The sequence below is a fragment of the Watersipora subatra genome, chromosome 10 (genome assembly GCF_963576615.1).
Source record: "Watersipora subatra chromosome 10, tzWatSuba1.1, whole genome shotgun sequence".
NCBI lineage: Eukaryota > Metazoa > Bryozoa > Gymnolaemata > Cheilostomatida > Watersiporidae > Watersipora > Watersipora subatra.
Genome location: NC_088717.1, coordinates 7,805,500 through 7,820,147, shown reverse-complemented (window position 1 = coordinate 7,820,147; position 14,648 = coordinate 7,805,500). Strand labels below are relative to the sequence as shown.

Below are 14,648 nucleotides of genomic sequence, written 5' to 3'. Positions count from 1 at the left end.
ATTGTCTGTAAAGGTGAGAAACTCAATCTTGGTTTGAAAGTGTTTTAAGTGAGGCCACTTTTAGACTTCATGCGTTGAAACCCGAAGGTATTCATCATAGACATGGAAATCGTTGTGAATGTCTCATCTCAATGTCTGTTGTTTTTAGATCATGTAGAGGTATCTGATGGCAAGGTGACGGTATGTAGGGACAATGTTAAGAATAAATGCCTCAGATCTAATTGTAAATATTTTCATCTACCGTGGTACGTCCTCCTACGCCCGACACAAAACCAATAGCAGCCAGTGCATTAACACTAACTACACAGATTTATGAGTATTTTGTTGAACCGGCCAACTCACTTGTTCTATAAGAAGCTCCGTATAAACGCAACATCTCAGCTCATTTTGAAGGGTGCTGATAAATGACTGCATCAAATCAAAACCAACACCGTATATTGACCAGGGAAACGTTGTGACCTTGTCAAGGCCGTTTGGCAAGGCATACCTCCCTTGAGCCCAAAATCAAACTGCTGAAAGCGAACATCCTACAGTCAAAAATAGTATTTTAGCATTTGTAAACATTTTAGTAGAAGGAGTCGTGGCCTGCCATTCTCATTGTCGTTGCCACACGGTGTTTGGATGTATTATTATTACTATTATAAAGATGTATATTTTATTTGTTATAATTAGCATTGTTTAAACAGGTTTTCATCAATCTATTGTTGAATGTTATATTTTAAGAGAATAGTTATTCTATGAATTTGAGATTTAAGTTACTATTATCGACGTTTTAGAAGTTTACGAACTTCGTAAGGACTTATCGTATTTTTTGTTTGATGTCTGAAATCAGAACATATAATGTTCTTTCAAGATATTTTCTGTATTCACCAACCGGTTTTACCCATTTCTGGAGACTGATCATTGTTAGAACAAGTCGAAAGTGCATTGCAGTGTGCAAACATCTACAACTGCTTGCTGCTGCTGTCGGCTTTGCTAGGTGCCACTTTGCTTAAACAAATGCTGACTCAACGACTTTGATTTAGTCAGCATTATTATTTGAGCAGCTGCTCGAAACGCTTCTACTAGACAAAGTGCTGGCGGGTGGCTCGCCGCGCCCCCGCAGTCTTCAGATATTGACCAACGCTTAACCCCCACTTTACTTACGAGTAGTGCGCCAATGTTGCTTATTAAATATCTTGAAAGAAATTTTTGCTTGCATGTTTTGTTATTAGTTACAACTGTATCGTGCTTGGTTTATTCATTGCTACACCAACTTGTCTTTTCCCGTTTAGCTTCTTAGTTCAATAAAATCTACTTTCTTCTCAACCAATCAGCAGCTAGTCTGATTTGTATCAACCAATCAGCAGCCAGTCTGATTTGCTTATGTTCGCCTCCTGCAGTACATCTGCAATGCTCGGTGTGGTGCCTGCTCACAAGACAATCACAGATACTTGCGAGGGTGCGCGTGCGGCTGGTGTGCCAGTGTGACAGAGTCTGAGAATACCTATCTATCTTTGTTACTCAGAGCTTGGGCTTGGCTGCTCGTGCTATTGTTGTGCACCATCCATCCCAGTAGCTGACACCTTGAGCTCTCTCACTCTTATTCCAGCCATTTTTGAGAGACTTCAGCTTTTTACGCATCCATGTTCAGCAAGTTTTCGTTTCACATTTCGAAGTGAATTTAATTTTGCTATGACTTTCATTGGGCAGAATCTAAGCGCTCAAACTAATCAAGCTTTCGGTCTATCATCTCGTGGTCATAGCAAACAGTCATTTCCGTAGAAAGTTCAAAATTTGGTATTCTTTACTGTTTGTAATAATGCATCAAGGTATTACCATGTGAGCCTTCACTGTAGCTGCTTGTAGCAGAGGAATATGACTTACTGTTTTCTTATTCCTCTCCGCTGCCGCTATGCTCGCTGCTGACCTCATTTAAAAGTCACTGTTGAGAATTTGCATTTCTCTGTTGCGAGCCACAGACTTGATTTTATCAGCTGGTATATATTGATTCTTTGCAGCAAGTGTGAACTCTTGGGCAGTTATTGACTGCATGCGCTTTTTACTTGTTCCTACTACACATAATAGACTGCTGGCCTTAATAGATGCTACGCTTACCAGGGTGGTGTTAGGTAGATGCCCCGCTTGGTAAAGCTTCAAATCGCTACAAGTTTTAGCACCGCTAGATTGCCCACCACTACCATTTTGCTTCCGACGTGCACAAGACAATTTTGTTTTGACAATGAAGTAGCCCAGCTACTTATAGTACTATGTAACTGTATATTCAATTTGTTACTTTTGCATATTTAAGTTATAAGCATGAATTATATAGCTATGATAAATTATTTGTAATTGTTAGGACTACATTTCTACTAGTGAAAAGTATTGTCAATATTTAATGGCGAATAATGGTGAATATTTTTATATGGAGAACTTGTTAGTCTTCCAATTTGTTGAAGGTCAAGGTTTTTTTATAATGCCAAATAATTTGTTGGCTGTTTACCAATTCGTTGAGTTTAGCAGTAAATATATACCAACACAACTATTCGCCGGCTTGTTTCTAGTCAAATGTTTGAACATGTTATAGTGTGACTAAAAATGCTCTGTGGATATCAAGTGAGTGCATATGATAATAAACAAGCAAAACCTTCACAAGACTAGAACAAAACATCATAAGAAAGAAGCAGTCATGCGCGATATGGTAGAACAATTATGGCACGATGTCGCAACTCCTTCAATTATTGCTTACACTTGTGTATCTCTGCTTTAGCAAGCATTTAGGGTTGTTAAAGGGTGAAAATGAATACTGGCACAATAGTTGGTTCCAACAAGTTATGGTAAAGTCTTTATAGTGAGTGAAGAAATATTCATAGAGTTCATAGAGTAACAAGTTAGTAGCTGGTAAAAACAAATGCATCATCATTTCAAAAGAATGCACTGTCAAGATTTTAGATCTCATACCACACTCTTCTAGATCACATGGTTGTAAGCTCAAAAAGAGACAACCTGTTTTGCTAAAATCCAGAGAGGATAGAATTGGTGGACCAAACAAAGATTTAATATTTTCTGTCAATAATTTTAATGTTCCCTTCATTAATAAGTTGTCATGCTGTAAAACATGGCCACAGTCAAGAGCAATGTGGAAAATTGCAATCTGTTTGATGAAGACAAATTGGATTTGCAGTGGCTTTTGTCCCAACCGATACACGATGCATATGCCATTCCGTGAGCTATGAATGTTTGCTCATGGACGCCAGTGAATAAGTGAGACATAGGTCCTCTGGCATATATGGCCACGTCTTCTCCTGCATGGGCTGCCGATTTCTGGTGAACCAACGCTGGATACTCTCGGTCTTCCTCTAAAAATATTAATGTTGCAGATAATCGCTGTTCACATATGTAGGGAGTGCATCCTTGTAACACAACAAATTGAGAGGCCAACCTAAGATAATTTTTACAACTTCTTCATTCCTTGCTAGCTTTCAAAAATAGTGGCTAATCACTGCGGCATAATTCATGGCGCAGACCATTTTTATGGCTACACCAAAATAGACAACTATGCAGAATTAAATAGTTACTATGCTTTCATACAGCGATAGCATAGCGGGACACCTTTATATACCGCTGCAATGTCATTATGGAAACAGTCGTGTCACTCTCACTCTGTCGTGATTCGGTGTTGCTGTTTCGAAGCGAAACACCTGTACTATGCACCATCTGTGTGCCATAGAAACAGCCTTTTCGACCGACAGCGTCGCACTTGAGAGTTTAAGTAAGTCTATCTTTCCTGTTGCTTTAAATACAGACATATACCTTAACATATGGCATCATGGACATACAGACATCGCTCTACTATAGCACTCTATGGGAACATGGATTCGCTTGTCAGCACAGCGCTTAGACACTGATGCAGCCAGGTGTCACTACACCATCGGTGTATAGAAACTTGGGTAATAAGTTGATGGATAAGAATGAGTGATGTCCCTGACATTGTTGTTGAAATTTCATTAATCGTTACTGCAGCATCATCAGTATATCAATTACGTAATCTCAGCAATTTGTGATGGTGGAGTTTGAGATGTGGCTCATAGTGTTATCTTTTTTCAACCAAAAAGTCGTGAGTCGATAACAAAAATCACAGATTCGAAAAAGGGAAATTTGAGTTTGTGAATTGAACCAAACAATATAAAAAATTGCGTTTTCGATATATTATTTTATATATATTATTCAGCTGAAGAATGTTTGAATGAAAGAATTTGAATTAACAACTTCGATTAACATCTGAAGCTTTCACATAACTAGTACAAAAAAGAATATTTTTACCATATGTAGATAGCTGTTTCTATGGAACACTAGAGTTGTTCAAATTCAACCTTCCAATACAAACAGTTGTCACTGAAAATGGATATAATGGCGTCGCTAGGAGACAAACTCTTTCAGTCAATCACCGATGTGCCAGTCATTCCTGTGCTGAAGAAGACCAACACATGTATTCAGCTGCTACTCATAATACAAACTGGTTGATTATATAAACAGGCTTTTTTGCCGATGTTGGTAGCCTTTACTTGAAGGTTACAGACACACAAGCGCAAAATTCAACTTTATTCAAGGTTGTGCTATTTCGAGTTACTAAACCTCTGGTCACAAATTGTGGCGACATTGTACTTAATTACAGCTTTTGGAATGCCAAATAAGGTAGTCTGGCTAACGAAGCGAGATTATTCCCTTGAATTTATTTAATAAATACAATAAATGATTTGAACTTTAGCCGCCTAATTTTTCTGATGACAATACGCTTCGCAACGCAAACAGGAACAACCGCAATGTGTTTACTTAGTAGCAACACATCGAGGAAATATATGTAGACACGAATTTCGTAGGACGTTTTGTAATATTCCGCGCTCACATATCCGACCAAAAAACTGACAATGTTAGGTGCTATGTGCAATATTAAGCTTGAACATAGACATCTGTATGAGCATGCATTGTTTGGGTCTCATGCACTGTACCATAGTAAGTGCCACTAGCATTCACTCTTTCATCCTCTGGTCTATATCCTGGTCCGTGGGCGTACGAGAGAATAGTATAGAGCCTTCCGGAATAGTCAAGTATGGTATCCTTGTAGCTATTATTAACCACAGATAAGATGCTCTGTCCCCTTTCTGTGTAGCCTGCAGGATATACATTAAGGGAATCGCACACCTTCAGTTTTATTTTCAATCAACTTTCTCCTTATTGCTACACAAAGAGGCCTATGTTGTTGTAAAGAAAAAAATTTGCATGTGTAAAATAAAGTAAAACAAAAATATATCTTTACTATAGTAAGAGCGGTATCGGTCTGTCCGATGGCTACTCGAAGCCAAGGTTAAAACATTGCTTTCACCGAGACTCCAACTCGTGACATTCACCCTGGTAGACAGACACCGTAACACCTGTATCGATAATCGACATCGTGCTGCTACTTATTCTCTGCACTTCATCGTCACATCTGACGATCTCTCATGCCACGCTAGACTACCAGGGTTGAATTATATATAATAGAAATACCCCTATAAATCGTTCTCTCTCTCATATACAGCAAGAAAGCTAAAGATATTTTTAAACTATTTTAAATTAATTTATTTGTTGTTTTGTCATAAGTGTGAGTGCTGATAACTCCAACGCCTGAAAAACATATTATTCAAAGAGGCAAACAGCAGCTCAACCAGCAACAGGAAGTCTATATAGGAACCCACAAGGCACGTATGCACCAAGCTAGGACCTGCCTTCCTGTATGTAAAGCCTGAAGTGATTTAATATTTCATGCTTGCAAAGAAGTTCATTCTGTACCGTTAAATTTTTATTAATTCTGTTCATCTCTTGCTAGAATATTATACTGTTAGCGTACTGAGCAGCCCCAACTGAACGTAAATAATAAAATGCTAAATTAACTCCGGAAAGTCGGCAAGCCACTCCCGACAGCTCTCTGACATTTTGCAGTTCAATCGCTTGTTGTGTCGCAACCAATAACAATTCTTTTGCTGTATTTTCCACAAAGTTCTCTACAAGATGCAATGTGTTTCAAGTAATATACATGTATCAACAAACTAAGCAATTTTATTTATTATTTTTATTTCTCATAACTACAAAATGCGTTGCGCAATCAACATGATCTTTGCTATGTGAAATCTCCAGGAGTTTCTGATTCTGCGGCAACAAATCAAAGGCGTTTTAGCAAAGCTTTTAGTCAATCGATCTGACGGGTAAATTACTCTTATCTCGCTGTCATTTCTTACGCGCTTTTGGTTGTGGAAGCTTCTCAGAAGTATTAAGTCTAGAAACGGTTTCTTTTTTTAAATAGTTTAGAAGTAGACCAAGTCAAGGCTTTCATATTGTACAAACATTCAAAGAACCTTCCCACTCTAAGCTTCAAGCAATACAAAAGAGCGTTGATCACACAACCTCTACAATCCCACTCATAACTCATCGCGGTGTTTGATGGAAACATGTCCTCTGTAGTGAAAAATAATAAAACTACTATGATGACGAGGTTTCAGTGCCCATCTATTATGTACATGGATAACATAAGAGGTCCCAAAACATGTGTAACCCTATTTTTATGTTCTTATAATATTCCTGCATTTTAGTGGTGGTTTTAAAATTATTTCTCCAAACTATTTTTGTCCTGTTTTTATGGAATGGAAGAATTTAGTAAAGCTGGCTAATTTGTACATCATTAGAAGGGGAATTTTGTACTGAATAAGATGCAATTTTCAATTTGAGAATATACCAGTTTCTTCTCAAATTATGAAAGATTAGTCTATATACGATCATGTCGCCTTTTGAAATTTTTTGGAAAACTAATTACAACTTTAAAGAGTTAATAGCTTCATTTTCACATAATTTAGTACAATAAATACCAAAGTTTACATTGCATCAACCCGCAACAGCATAGTACTTACTAACATATTCGGTATTAAACCACCACAAAAACTATGATTGGTTACTTTTTCAGTTTTTTTTACTTTATTTGCAATAAAAGTCAAAGCTTCTTTTGAGCTTGTTTAGTTTAGCTGGTTTCATTTGCTGAGTAAAAATTTTACACAAATCACATTCTCTACATACAGACGACTTACACCTTTGGCACCAGGTAATCGGAGAAGGCTAGATATTTGTGGCATTATAACAAACTCTCAATATATTATTAAAATTGTTAGCTCAAAAGAGTAGATAATTCAAAAATTTACCATGTCAGGCAAGTTTGTCAATCAACTTTGATGCAAGGAAACCAAGTGGTGTTGATGAATTTTTATATTATTCTTTGTTATTTTTGTTATACTTTTCACTTTATCTCATTTATAATCTCAACATAGATAGTATCTTACCAAATAATTTTATTTGTAAAGCTTATGCCACATAAATTGAAAACAATAAATACTAAATATTTTTTGCCGGTCCTTATTTTATAAGTCAATAAATAGCCTTCATATATTTAGTCTCATTTTCACCATGAAAAATGGAATCCAACTATAACGAATTGTGTTATCTTACCTCCAAACATAAAAGAATGTCCGTGGTCAGCAGATACAACAACCAGAGTGTCATCAGTTGATGTCATGTTCATAACGGTGCTGACGGCATCATCGAATGCAAGTCCTTCTTCCAGGGCTTTTCTCGCTCTGTTCTCATGATGTCCTTTATCTATGGCAGCTCCTAACATTTGCACAAGTCAAATAAAAATAATGTATTACTGCTGTCATACCGACTTTATAAAATCTAAAAGTCATACTGATAATTTCATTGAAATTTATTTGACTAGCTCTTTATTTTTAAATCTGGGCACTTGAATCCGACAGATTTCGTATTTGATTTCAAAGGAATCTGAATACCGGTAAAGTTGTTTTACTTCTAGTATGGTTGTACATTAATCCCACACCCCTCTTAATTTATACTTGGCTTTCAGCTATCATCAATTTCAAAGATGCAGTCTTTTTTGTTACCAAATTGTACTTTAAATGAATCATACTGGGTGTTGAGTAGAAGGCTGACCTGTTCACACCCAGTATTCACTCATCAGGTTGTTCAGCCTAATAATATGAAAGACTACATCCTTAAAATCAACAGTAGCTGAAGGCTTTGTACAATGTTTATCAAACTATTTATTGATTTAGCTCCATACTTTATGTTTAGCACTCGTTATTAGCTTCAAGTAAGTATCTTATGGATAGTTATTTACTTCAGAAGTATATATATATATATACTAGCGGAATGCCCGGCATCAGCTATTAAAAATCAGCTTATAAACAGTGGCAGGTCATGTAATTTCTTACCATTAGCCTGGCATATTGCCAATGGCTAATTTCAGTAAACAAAACTAAGTAATAAGAGCCGTGAGAGCAAGCATAAAATGGTGTTATGCTAAACGCAGAGCGGTATGCTTATTTTCACTCATATAGCGACATATATTGCCCAATGAATCCATCAATCTCACAAAGTTTAATTGGTAAGGTATTTGCCTGGTGAACGGAAGGTTCCAAGATCAAATCTTCTGCGATACGGATTCTTCATTCCAAAATTTAAATAGCTATAGCCGGGCATACACACATACAAACTTTGAGATTTATATCTATCTATATACATTATGTATAATATATATTATAACTTATATTATAATTATATTATAATATATTATATATACCATATATAAAATGAGAAACTCCTATTTACATATATTTTCTGCTATATATATTTATATATACAAATGCATATATATATATATATATAAAATTGGGTAAAAATAAAAGTTAAAGTTAAGTTTAAAACAACTTTATTACTAATAGTTTCATATTGCCATGCAATAATCATCAGATAAAATTGTTAGCACTGAAAACGACTTATATATAGATGGAAATAAAAGCGTAGGTCTTAAAATACCTAAATACACCACTGATACGTAGGATTAAAATTAGCAAGCAACACGATTTAAAGCCTCAACAATGCAGAAGTTTAAAAGTTAAGTCTTAAAATTGCTTAAAAGGAATGTGCCAGTATGTCTACATGTTGAAACTAGTTCACAGCGTTTGTTTAAGGTAGCAATGTTAGGATTGTATATAATATAAAATTTCTCATACAGACATAGGTTGCATCTGCCTGTGGTCTTGTTGTATGATGTAGCTCTTTTGACTATGCTCCACTTGATGTTATATTCTATGCCTTGGTCTTTTAAGGTCCATATGTGCTTACTGAGCTCGGTGCTTGATCTTTTCTCTACATTTCTAAAGGTTGTCATATGATTGTAATAGCGTTGTTTGAATGTGGTGTCAGTCAATCCTATGTAAAGTTCGTCCGCAGATTGATCATTGGTGGTGACTGTCGCCTTATATATAATTGACTTGCTCAGGCACTTTCCTTGTAGTGGGCAGCCATTCTTATGTCGGCAGTTGCATTCTCTTGGTTCTGTAGTTATAGGGGTCTCATTGTGATGCTGCAGCAATCTGGTATTATGAGCGCTAATGATACTGCTCACATTGTTCATACAGCTGTAGCTTAATTTCACAAAGTTTCTATTGAAGATCTTACGAAGAGCGTGTGATTTAGGGAACTCTGTGTCCAGGATATTAAAGAAAATCTTACCGATGTTATTAGCTACATTTTTGCTGAATGGCGGGTTGTACCATAGTATCGGTCTTCGTCTGGTATTCTTGTCTCTGTTTTGCGCATTGTTAGTCGGGGCAGGCTGAAACACAAGCTTGTGTTTGTGTCCGCTTAGATTGAGTGCCTGCTGGTATATGTCAGTTTCGGTGGTAAATGTGGAGTTGTCTGATGACAAGCTGCTCAGTCTCCTATTCATTGTCATCAGACAACTCCACATTTACCACCGAAACTGACATATACCAGCAGGCACTCAATCTAAGCGGACACAAACACAAGCTTGTGTTTCAGCCTGCCCCGACTAACAATGCGCAAAACAGAGACAAGAATACCAGACGAAGACCGATACTATGGTACAACCCGCCATTCAGCAAAAATGTAGCTAATAACATCGGTAAGATTTTCTTTAATATCCTGGACACAGAGTTCCCTAAATCACACGCTCTTCGTAAGATCTTCAATAGAAACTTTGTGAAATTAAGCTACAGCTGTATGAACAATGTGAGCAGTATCATTAGCGCTCATAATACCAGATTGCTGCAGCATCACAATGAGACCCCTATAACTACAGAACCAAGAGAATGCAACTGCCGACATAAGAATGGCTGCCCACTACAAGGAAAGTGCCTGAGCAAGTCAATTATATATAAGGCGACAGTCACCACCAATGATCAATCTGCGGACGAACATTACATAGGATTGACTGACACCACATTCAAACAACGCTATTACAATCATATGACAACCTTTAGAAATGTAGAGAAAAGATCAAGCACCGAGCTCAGTAAGCACATATGGACCTTAAAAGACCAAGGCATAGAATATAACATCAAGTGGAGCATAGTCAAAAGAGCTACATCATACAACAAGACCACAGGCAGATGCAACCTATGTCTGTATGAGAAATTTTATATTATATACAATCCTAACATTGCTACCTTAAACAAACGCTGTGAACTAGTTTCAACATGTAGACATGCTGGCAAATTCCTTTTAAGCAATTTTAAGACTTAACTTTTAAACTTCTGCATTGTTGAGGCTTTAAATCGTGTTGCTTGCTAATTTTAATCCTACGTATCAGTGGTGTATTTAGGTATTTTAAGACCTACGCTTTTATTTCCATCTATATATAAGTCGTTTTCAGTGCTAACAATTTTATCTGATGATTATTGCATGGCAATATGAAACTATTAGTAATAAAGTTGTTTTAAACTTAATTTTAACTTTCATTTTTACCCAATTTTACATCGCTCTATTTTAATATTGAGCACTTTCATGCAAGAGACTGTTCATACTGCATCTACTGTGTATATATATATATATATATATATATATATATATATATATATATATATATATATATATATATATATATATATATATATATATTTATGTCTTAACAACTCTAAGTTTTTCCCAAACTAACTTTTTTCAGCCCTTTGCACAATGCTAACAACGTGACTATCAATTAGACAATATCTGACTATATTTTCAAGCAACAAATTAAAAGCATCTTTGGATTTTCTACCTGCGAGAGTCACGCATGATACAATATTACAAGTACATGCATATCTATCGCGGAATAGGGTATTTTATACGCATTTGTTTAGTCTTATGCATATCCATAAACTTGGAGTTATCTTCTATATGTAAGTTATAACTCGAGCATTTAGTCATCATAGTCCAAAGGCATTACAATATTTAGGAAGATCTCGGGTCGCAACTTTTGTCAATGGCTTTCCATGAATTTGATTATTTACTGTCTACAGACCCTACCTGAGTCTTCTACTGTGCACTATCGCGTACAACAAACAAGCTACAGAAATTCGCCTGAAATTATGAGGTGTACGCAGTTGAAATTGGAATGCCTCACGTGTATAGAATCGAGTGCCCCGAAGTATAGGGAATCTGAAAGCTCTTTAGACATCCCACTCCCCTACCCGTACAGACTTGCTGGTCTAGGCATCTGTTGACGGGGATTGACTAAATTAATTGTCTATGCACAGTTTTGTAGCAATACTCAAGCATCTTTCAGTTGTGAGCTAATATACATATTTTTAATAGTTTCATATCAGTACGGCCTAAAAGCACATACTAGTGGATATCCTACTCTGCCTACTCTAAGGCTTTAGATATACCCGGTAGCTCGATTGCCAGAGACACTTGATGAGGAATACGATCTTCCTCATCAAGTAGATAAAGATCTTATTGTTTTGCCTTCCTAGCCAATGATGCGTCAAAGTATTTCATCATAGGATGGGCTGCAAATAATGACAAGTACGACAACCATATCATACATAGAGAGCTCATATCCCAAACATTAGTTAAATGTTGTCGTTGGTTCCTGTCACAGGATTCAATATGTTGAAGACCTTGCAAATAAATCTTTATATATAAATCTCAGTGTTTGTATTTTTGTTAAACCGTGTGTCCGGTTATAGCAATTAAAATCTAGCTATGAAAAATTTGCGTAGCACTGAGATCTAGAGGCGGGCGAACCTAACCATTAAGCTACAAGGAATAAAATTGATTCATTGGGCAAATAGTCATTACATTGGTTAAGATATTCATGCCTAAAGCTTATGTTGGGGTTAATAACTAGCACTGTTGACCTTTACACTTAGCGATTGTTAAGCTGGCTCAAAACGCTGGTATTGTTTTAGAAGAGTTTTGTAAAGATCTAGCTTTCCAGGTAAGTTACTCAAGTTCATTAGGTAGTTATTCTATTACCCCTGCAACACTAGACATTCCGCTAGTAGGCAATCAACAGGACCTTATCAAACTGATGTCTTTTGGTATTACGTATTTTTATTGGTCGTATTTGATGAGTCATACTTGCTAGGGCATGTCTATGCATATCTCAGGCATTTGTATATGTTTGTTATGCCCTCGTGTAACAAGTGCTGTCATTGGCGGGATGGCTAAATGATTGCTTCATTTATTCTCATTTGTACACCATTATGCTGTTTTATGGCATAGCTAATTATGCTTATTTTTCCTTTTTAGGTCATGATGCATAGACACAGTACACCGTCTTAACACATACCGAATTCCGTTTGTCTCTGCTGTGAGTCAGTCACTTGCAGTTTGCCAAAGGTTGTGGCACAAAGACAGAAACACATCCATTCAGCAATGCCTCCCTCCCTTATGGAGTGCCATTTGTAAAATTTTGTGATATCCACAATATAAAAACTTTTTTAGTATATAAGTTTACATGTTTAATTTAATGTCAAATTTTACAAATGGCACTCCATATTCCCTTGAATTAGCTATGGTTATATTTTTAATGAGCCAAATAACTAAGTTTTGTAGGAAGAACACTATTTATTCGAGCATGTCACATTTTTTGTACCAAAATACCATCAAAAAATCAGGTGCAACCTTTGCAGGAATAAATTTTTCTGAGGTATTTTTTCGCTATCGCTTTCTACAAACTATCGTATGAGGCATGCATACCTAATTAAAACATGCCTTTCTATGTGACTAAAAGTGTCAACAAACATTTCATTTGCAAAATTTGCTTGGCGCTATGCGTTCCAAATGAAAGCGTTCATATAGGAGAACTTAAAACAGCTGCAGAACATAAATATACCATATCCAAAATGCTTTTTTGATATTGGCAAGATCGAGATCGTGATAAATAATGTCAAAAAAAATGTTGTACTGTTTTTTATTTCATATATGGGGTACATCTAATACTCGAATAAAATTGGTAATCGTTCCTTTCATGTTTCTATTGAAAGCTTACCTTCTAAAAAGAGGAAGAAGCCATTTGGATTCCTGCTCAATATATTGATTGCTCTTTCCGTCATCTCGGCAAGGGAAGGCTCAGTGTTATTTACACGTCGTGCTGTTTCTTCTTGCATTCTCTTCGGTTCAAACATGCCCAACAGGTAGTCAGGGTTTGACTGTTTCGTATCCGTAAAACTCTGCAAATCCGTTACATATGCTGCATTTCTACCCTTGCCTCCTTGTTGGTCCAACCACTCCTGCAATCAACTAAATGTTAGTTTGGCTATGTCATTATACTAGCCATAAAGTAAGCAGATATTGTGAGGAGTTTTCTTTCCACTGTAGATTCCCACTCTATGGTTAATGCTACGCTACAATGTTCAACATAATAGATTGTGAATATTGCCATTTCTTAAGTACAATGTACTAGCACCAAGTTTGCATGATTTCTGTATATAAACAAAGCATCTCTAAAAACTATAAAATTAACTTTTTTTCAATTTAAGATAATTCACAAAGCTTGAGAATGAGTGCGAACTCACAGTAATACATATCTTTAATTTAGACTAGCTTTGAGTGGTCTTCTTAAACGCTCCTTCTGATTGGTCGATTATGCAATACAACTACATATCACGAAGACTAACAATTAGATGATCTCATTCATGATTGACCAAAGCAAATATATACCCGAACATTAAAAAATGTGATAAAGTGTAAAAGATTTGATGAAAACAGTTACTATACCAGAAATTACTAGAGAAAGTTCTCATTACCACATCAAGTAGAGTAAACACATGTTAGCATATATATGTTCTTTTGCAGAAGGGAAACAACTCCTAACGTGAACACATGTTGGTATATAAATGTGTTCTTTTACAGAAGGACAACAACTCCTAATGTAAACACATGTTGGCGTATAAATATTTTCTTTTACAGAAGGAAAACAACTCCTAATGTAAACACATGTCGGCATATAAATATGTTCTTTTATAGAAAGACAATAACTCCTAATGGAAACATATTTTGGCATACAAATAATTATGTTCTTTTACACAAGTAGAACAACTCCTTAAGTAGAGAAATGTATTTTTTGTTTAGTTTTTCTTTGTATGGTTTTCTTATTAAAATGTCTATTTTACTGTTTTGCAACAAAGTGGTCCTTTATATAAATAGATTTTAGTGTTTGTCTGTCCGTCGTTTGTGTGTCCAGTTATAGTGATTAAGTTATAGGAATAAAAAATTCGCTTTGCACTGGATTTGAATTTGAAATCTCCAGGTCTGCATACAAACACGTCTATCCACTAAAC

At 36.0% G+C, this 14,648-nt stretch overlaps 2 protein-coding genes across 10 annotated transcripts in view; one reads left to right on the top strand and one right to left on the bottom strand.

Annotated features, from left to right (window-relative positions):
* Positions 1 to 1,312, top strand: part of LOC137405558 (muscleblind-like protein 3) — a 36,901-nt gene extending 35,589 nt beyond the window's left edge. For 7 of the 9 annotated variants that reach the window (XM_068091848.1, XM_068091847.1, XM_068091851.1 and 4 more), the window contains one exon: positions 149 to 1,312. In XM_068091848.1, coding sequence (XP_067947949.1) covers positions 149 to 279 — 131 coding nt within the window. In that variant the 3' untranslated portion in view covers positions 280 to 1,312. The remainder of the gene's footprint in view (positions 1 to 148) is intronic. The other 2 variants (XR_010979779.1, XR_010979778.1) reach the window with 1 other exon arrangement.
* A 1,304-nt stretch (positions 1,313 to 2,616) lies between these two features.
* Positions 2,617 to 14,648, bottom strand: part of LOC137406717 (uncharacterized) — a 58,008-nt gene continuing 45,976 nt past the window's right edge. Inside the window, exons 17-20 of the mRNA XM_068093334.1 lie at positions 13,358 to 13,598; positions 7,510 to 7,671; positions 4,989 to 5,150; positions 2,617 to 3,338 (exon numbers count right to left, since the gene is read on the bottom strand). Of these exons, the coding sequence (XP_067949435.1) occupies positions 3,073 to 3,338; positions 4,989 to 5,150; positions 7,510 to 7,671; positions 13,358 to 13,598 (831 nt within the window). The 3' untranslated portion in view covers positions 2,617 to 3,072. The remainder of the gene's footprint in view (positions 3,339 to 4,988; positions 5,151 to 7,509; positions 7,672 to 13,357; positions 13,599 to 14,648) is intronic.